This window comes from Eleutherodactylus coqui, chromosome 13, assembly GCF_035609145.1.
Source record: "Eleutherodactylus coqui strain aEleCoq1 chromosome 13, aEleCoq1.hap1, whole genome shotgun sequence".
NCBI lineage: Eukaryota > Metazoa > Chordata > Amphibia > Anura > Eleutherodactylidae > Eleutherodactylus > Eleutherodactylus coqui.
In genome coordinates, this window is record NC_089849.1 from 129,014,193 (window position 1) to 129,021,503 (window position 7,311).

The 7,311-nt window shown below is 46.8% G+C and overlaps 1 protein-coding gene across 1 annotated transcript in view; it reads left to right on the top strand.

The window, feature by feature from the left end:
• LOC136588325 (gastrula zinc finger protein XlCGF53.1-like) overlaps positions 1-6,697 on the top strand; it is a 43,145-nt gene extending 36,448 nt beyond the window's left edge. The window contains exons 4-6 of the mRNA XM_066587446.1: positions 1,197-1,328; positions 2,581-2,677; positions 3,939-6,697. Coding sequence (XP_066443543.1) covers positions 1,197-1,328; positions 2,581-2,677; positions 3,939-5,251 — 1,542 coding nt within the window. The 3' untranslated portion in view covers positions 5,252-6,697. The remainder of the gene's footprint in view (positions 1-1,196; positions 1,329-2,580; positions 2,678-3,938) is intronic.
• Positions 6,698-7,311: the final 614 nt, after the last annotated feature.

The window sequence follows — 7,311 nt, forward strand, 5'->3', positions numbered from 1 at the left end:
ATTAGTAGTGTGTGGGGGCACAAAGGGTGGACATTATTGCTGTGTGGGGGCACAAAGGGTGGACATTATTGCTGTGTGGGGGCACAAAGGGTGGACATTAGTGGTGTGTGGGGGCACAAAGGGTGGACATAAGTAGTGTGTGGGGGCACAAAGGGTGGACATTATTGGTGTGTGGGGGCACAAAGGGTGGACATTATTGGTGTGTGGGGGCACAAAGGGTGGACATTATTGGTGTGTGGGGGCACAAAGGGTGGACATTAGTAGTGTGTGGGGGCACAAAGGGTGGACATTATTGCTGTGTGGGGGCACAAAGGGTGGACATTACTAGTGTGTGGGGGCACAAAGGGTGGACATTATTGGTGTGTGGGGGCACAAAGGGTGGACATTAGTAGTGTGTGGGGGCACAAAGGGTGGACATTATTGCTGTGTGGGGGCACAAAGGGTGGACATTACTAGTGTGTGGGGGCACAAAGGGCGGACATTAGTAGTGTGTGGGGGCACAAAGGGTGGACATTATTGGTGTGTGGGGGCACAAAGGGTGGACATGAGTAGTGTGTGGGGGCACAAAGAGTGGACATTACTGGTGTGTGGGGGAACAAAGGGTGGACATTATTGGTGTGTGGGGGCACAAAGGGTGGACATTAGTAGTGTGTGGGGGCACAAAGGGTGGACATTATTGCTGTGTGGGGGCACAAAGGGTGGACATTATTGCTGTGTGGGGGCACAAAGGGTGGACATTAGTGGTGTGTGGGGGCACAAAGGGTGGACATTAGTGGTGCGTGGGGGCACAAAGGGTGGACATTAGTGGTGTGTGGGGGCACAAAGGGTGGACATTACTAGTGTGTGGGGGCACAAAGGGTGGACATTATTGGTGTGTGGGGGCACAAAGGGTGGACATTACTAGTGTGTGGGGGCACAAAGGGTGGACATTACTAGTGTGTGGGGGCACAAAGGGTGGACATTACTAGTGTGTGGGGGCACAAAGGGTGGACATTATTGCTGTGTGGGGGCACAAAGGGTGGACATGTCTTTTTTGTATACCTATTTATCTAACTAAAGGGCCCATAATTATTAATTAATGAGGGAAGAGTAAGGGGCTACCAGATAGATGGGCTCAGGTCTCGAACTCCATACATGGATTTTGACCGATTGTCTTTGCATAGTTATTATTACATTTTTTGTCTTTGGACATGCAGGATTATTCTCTTGTGAAGAAGCCCCTGAGCCCCATCGCCGGCCCCCCGGCCCACTCGCTGATACAGGAGAGAAACAACCAACAGAAGATCCTAGAGCTCACCAGCAGGATCATTGAGCTGCTGACGGGAGAGGTGAGACCGCCGGGACATTCTAAAGATCTGGCCCAAAGTAACCCTCAAACCTCCGTGAGCGCCCTCCATCTCCCATGGTAGGGAAGGCATCTGACATTTATACACTGTGAATACATAGATGGTCTGGTTTACCAAAAAACACAATTTTTCCCAAATATCCAAGCGTTCTCCTCAAAAGAGCGTGGCTTTTCAACATCAATTTTGGCAAACTCCAGTCAGACGCTCCTTTCTTGTTCTGGGTTTTAAACCTGCGCCAATTGTAAACGCATGAAGACTAGTGTAATGGAATCCACTGATGAGCGATGGGCAGGAAATTCCCATTTATTTGGTCACATGCTCCGGAGATGTAATGCTTGGTGACTGCGACATTGACGAGACGTGTATGTCATGGACCCTATCGCTCTCCGAGCGTTGAGGATTTGGGGCTGTTATTTCATGGCACGTCTGTACGTAATCCTCGGATCTCTCAGGCTAAGATCATCTTGCAGGATATGTTCGTGTTCCGTACGTTGTGCCCTAATATCCATGTTTTACTAGTTGCGCTGGCTGCGATCGTGTCCTCACCTCATGGACTTTTGTATCCGGCTTCAAAGACTGACAGGGATGGAAACTAAGTGAGACGGACACCAAAGAGGCCTCCGCCTGACATCTCCACCTGCGGCTTCTTCCTGGCTCCATCCTACATGCTGGGGTGTTACAATGTAGGATGAAAGGCACCGCACCCCGCTGCTGGAAGGCACCGCACCCCGCTGCTGGAAGGCAGGGGACTGCAGCTGATAATTGGAGGCCACAGCATCTCCCTCCTGAACTCCGAGCATCATGGCACCTGGGATATGAGCGCTGATGCCAGGAGTTCGGAAGGGGACACTTCAGCCTCTGATTAGTCACAGTGGTGGCCTGACTTCCAGCGGAGGAGGATGGAGACAGGGCAGTGGAGCTGGTTAGCGGTGTCCCGGCAGGTGACCAAGTGTGTATGCTTTATTTTAACCCATGCCCAGCTGGTAAAACCTTTTAATTTGAAACCACATAGCGCCTTTAGGTTTTGACCTCTCCACCTATAGATAGAATGAAAGAGGCACAAATACCATCATCAAGCGTGTGCGGACAATGGGGAGCATGCAGCCTGCTTTGGGTTCGGGGCCGTGGTGGAGGACATGACATCTCTCATTAGAATCCCAATCATTTCAGGACATCTCTCCAGTTAACACCAAGTGATAATCTACCTGGCTGATGACTGTGTATTGTGTATCAGGTTCCTATAAGGTGTCAGGATGTGGCCGTCTTCTTCACCACGGAGGAGTGGGAGTACCTGCAAGGACACAAGGGTCTCTACCAGGACATTTTAACAGGTGAGAACTAGAGATGAGCGAGCATACTCACTAAGGACAATTACTCGAGTGAGCATTGCCCTTAGCGAGCACCTGCCCGCTCGGAAGAAAAGGTTCATGTGCCAGCGCGGGTGACAGGTGAGTTGTGGGAGTGAGCGGGGGGAAAAGAGGGAGAGAGGGATCTCCCCTCCATTCCCCCCTGCTCTCTCCCGCCGGCACCCGAACCTTTTCTTCCGAGTGGGCAGGTACTCGCTAAGAGCAATGCTCACTCGAGTAATTGTCCTTAGCGAATATGCTCACTCATCACTAGCGAGAACATATAGGTGGAAGGGATATGGGGACTGGCCAGTTGAGTTATTGATGACATAATGGCTTCTCTTCATGCGAGGTCAGTCCGGTGGTTTTAATCTGGAGACAAGCTGTCCTGGACCGAAGGCCAAATTGCCATATTGAACTAATCCCAAGAACTGCAGTAAAACGTAGACGTACTTCCATGATGGACTTTCAAGGCATATCAAGAGTACAGGGGTATACGAAAAGAAGGAGCAGATTTGGGGATTTACTTCCAAACTAACTCCGATAGACACAATCCGCACATCGCTGACCAGAGGAAGGTTCAAGGTTCTTTATGACCTTCCGATAAGTTCCACTTTCTGCCACCCGGCAGCGCTGTTTCCTGTTGGATGATGGCGCCCCTGCCGGAGAAAGCATTCTGTCTACTTCAGTTTGCTACCTGGGAATCCATTGTTCAGGTACAACGTGACTTCTGGAGGGGATTCCAAAAACAAGCGAATCCCAGAGAGACGCAGAACATCTGTTGTACTTGGTCGCAGCTGAGGAACCAGAAAGTGGTAAACGAGGCGCCCAGCGCTGCCGTGTGGTAGGAAGTGGAACTTACCGGTATGTTCTAAAATCCTGTGAACCTTCCTCTTCCCGGTGAGGGGAGGATTGTGTCTATTGGAGTTTGTTTGTAATGAAATCCCCAAATCTGCTCCTTTTGGAATTCCCCAGTACATGTCATACATGTCTGATGGGAGACGTGGAGGTTGAGCCGGCACCTAAGGCCGGGGTTCCCCTCTCCCCCAATATCATTACACATAGATGCAATGCTTTTTTTTTAAGCCAAAGTGCATTATGCTCGCATCAAGAATTGCAGTTTTACAAGCGCAGTATCCGTCTGAGTTTCTTGGCCCGCCATGGCGCTCGCCCGTGTGAAGCCGCGCTCACCGTCTGCTGTATCATATACAGGAAAATAATAGAGACTGTAACTTTTATTTTACAGGTCTTCCAAGTCGTGAGAGGAAACCTTTCCCAAACTCTTCTTGTTCAAACTGTGCCAGCTTAAATCTAACTTCTAATAGTGGCCTCCAAAAAGCTACAAGCCTTAAAGTAACCGAACCAGTGAAAAATAGACTAAAAGCGCCAAACTCCCATGATACAAAATATCTCTCAGAAGCGAAGGCCACTTCTTCACATCTGTCTCCATTTATTAAGGAGGAACTGGTCTGGAGGGATGGAGACCTCAGGAAGCCGTGTGCTTATTCCCACGGGGGTCATATACAGCCGTATCCGTCTACACAGGATATGGCGCCATTTGTTCCATCTGAAGAAAATGTTCTACCAGACGCCGTCATGTATCGACCCGCAGAAGGGGGGCAGAACTGGCCGTCTACTCATGTTAAGGAACTTACCCCTCCTGATGGAGAAACTATCATGTACCCTTGTGTATTCAGAGAGCATAGCCCACACAATCCACCTCCCCACCAGAAAGTGGACCGTACCCCTCGTGAAGTGGAGGAGAGTGCGGGGAATACATCTCATACAACACACAGTCCAACTCCTCATATAAAAGTAGAATATACCCTGCAGGAAGTAGAAAGTACCACAGTCAACACATTGTATATACCTGCAAATAAGGCACACTGCGCATCGACTCATATTAAGGAGGAGCCCATTTCCTGTGAGGAAGGAGATCTTGCAAACCCCAATATGTATACACCTACAAATCCTCTAAAACAACACCCCTATCCTCATATTAAGGAGGAACCAGACATATATGAAGGGGGAAGTCCCACAGGCGCACATATATCTATGCCGATAGCTCTTACACAACAATGTCCATCTACTTACATCAAGGAAGAACTCGTATCCTTGGGAGAAAGAAATATCCCGGGCAAAAGGGTGTCCTTTAGGTGCACGGAGTGTTCAAAGGGTTTTACTTCCAAGTCCGATCTTGCCTATCATCAAACTATTCACAGAATAGAGAAACTCAAGTGTCTGGAATGTGGGAAATACTTCTCCAACAAGTCAAACCTTTCGAATCACATCAGAAGTCACACAGGAGAGAAACCATACTCATGTCCGGCTTGTGGGAAACGCTTTACCCGGAAGAGCACGTTAATTATACACCAGAGGATCCACACGGGGGAAAAGCCCTTTGTCTGCCTAGAATGTGGCCGATGCTTTCCCGGGAAGGGGAATCTCATGAAACATCAAAAGGTGCACAGAGCCAAAAAGCCGCTGACTGTTAAAACATTTCTCCCGATGACCCTCATAGTAGACTCAAATGGTGCTCCCCTTCAGATGCTTCACTGAGGGGCCGGCTCTAGTGTGGTGCTTCTTGGGGAAGAGCTTGGAATAAAAAGGTCGATATGTGAGATAGAAAAAGTAGAAAAGAAATAGTTGTTTAGGATTTCACTGTGATGGGTTCAAGCTCCAAGACAAATACCACCAAGCCCCGTGACCTCTAGACCGTGGACTACGGGCTTCTCAACGCTAACATTTCCCACATGAGTAAAAGAAAATCATGATCGGTTGGTTAGTTTGCAAGTGTTACTTGGACGCCAACATATATTGGTACAGTGCCTTGGCTCACATGACCAAATATATCATTTTAGGGATATATATATTTTTTTAGGGCAGGCGAAGCTTCATTTTTTAGCAAAGTCAACATCTTCTTGTTTTATGGGCATTATACGAGGAAGAACTGAACAGATATCTATATATATAAAGACGAAAGCCCTCACTGACTGACTGACTGACTGACTGACTGACTGACTGACTGACTGACTGACTCACTGACTGACTGACTCACTGACTCACTGACTCACTGACTGACTCACTGACTGACTGACTGACTGACTGACTGACTGACTGACTGACTGACTGACTGACTGACTGACTCACTCACTGACTGACTCACTGACTCACTGACTGACTCACTGACTCACTGACTGACTTACTGACTGACTCACTCACTGACTCACTCACTCACTGACTGACTGACTCACTGACTGACTGACTCACTGACTCACTCACTGACTGACTCGCCAAAAGTTCTCCAACTTCCCGATGTCATAGAAACATGAATTTTGGCAGAAGCATAGATTGTCTCCAAAATAGGAAAAGCTAATGGGTCCCAACTCGATTATTCAATTCTATGCGCAAAAGAATTAGCGTCCAAATTTTACGTACATAATCTAAATCTCTCACTTCCCGGTGTCATAGAAACATGAAATTTGCCATAAGCATTGAATATGTCATAAATAGGAAAAGTTAATGGGTCCCAACTCGATTATTCAATTTTATGCGCAAAAGAACTAGCGTCCAAATTTTACGAACGGAATCTAATTCTCTCACTTCTTGGTGTCATAGAAACATGAAATTTGCCATAAGCATTGAATATGTCATAAATAGGAAAAGTTAATGGGTCCCAACTCGATTGTTCAATTCTAAGCGCAAAAGAATTAGCGTCCAAATTTTACGTATGGAATGTAATTCTCTCACTTCCTGATGTCATTTTATATAAAGGAAACGTCGCATGGTTACCACCACGTGGTGTTTCCTGGGTAAGGCAGAGAACTATGCAAAATGGTGAACATATGTTTTTCCTCAGTATCTCTAAAGTAACCACGACTTCATAAGATTTTCCATGTGAACACCAGATAAACACCAGTACCAAATTAACTCGGGCGAAGCCGGGTATATCAGCTAGTATATATATGAAGACGAAAGCCCTCAACCCCAACACCCTAACCTCCTAACTCTAACCCCAACCCACCCTCACTCCCTAACCTTAACCCTAACCCCCTACCCACCCTCACCTCCTAACTCTAAACCTAACCCCAACCCACCCTCACCCCTAACTTCTAACTCTAACCCTTACCATCTAACCCCCTAACCCACGCTCACCTCTAACTAAACCCTTAACACCTTAACTCTTAACCCTCTAACCCCCGAAGCCTAACCCAAATCCTAACTATCACCCTCTAACCCTAAACCCCTAACCCACCCTCACCTTCTAACTCCAACTCTAACCCTAACAGTATAACCCCCTGAAATCCCTACCAATACATTAATACATGAATAAGCGATGCACAATTGATAAAACGCCATGCATATCAAGTATAAAATAAATGATACAATTTGCCATTATTTAAAATTGAATTTGATAACAAAGCATACGACAGTACAGTAGTATTTTCCTAAATCTGCTATGCTGATTATTTCTATTTAAATATTAACCCACCAGCAAACTTCATTTTAGTCAAATGATGTTATTTAGCGAATTACTATAACGCATTAAAAAATTGGGCAAAAAAGAAACAACTGGATGGTTTTGCATATTTAATATATTTCCATAAATTCCAAATGCC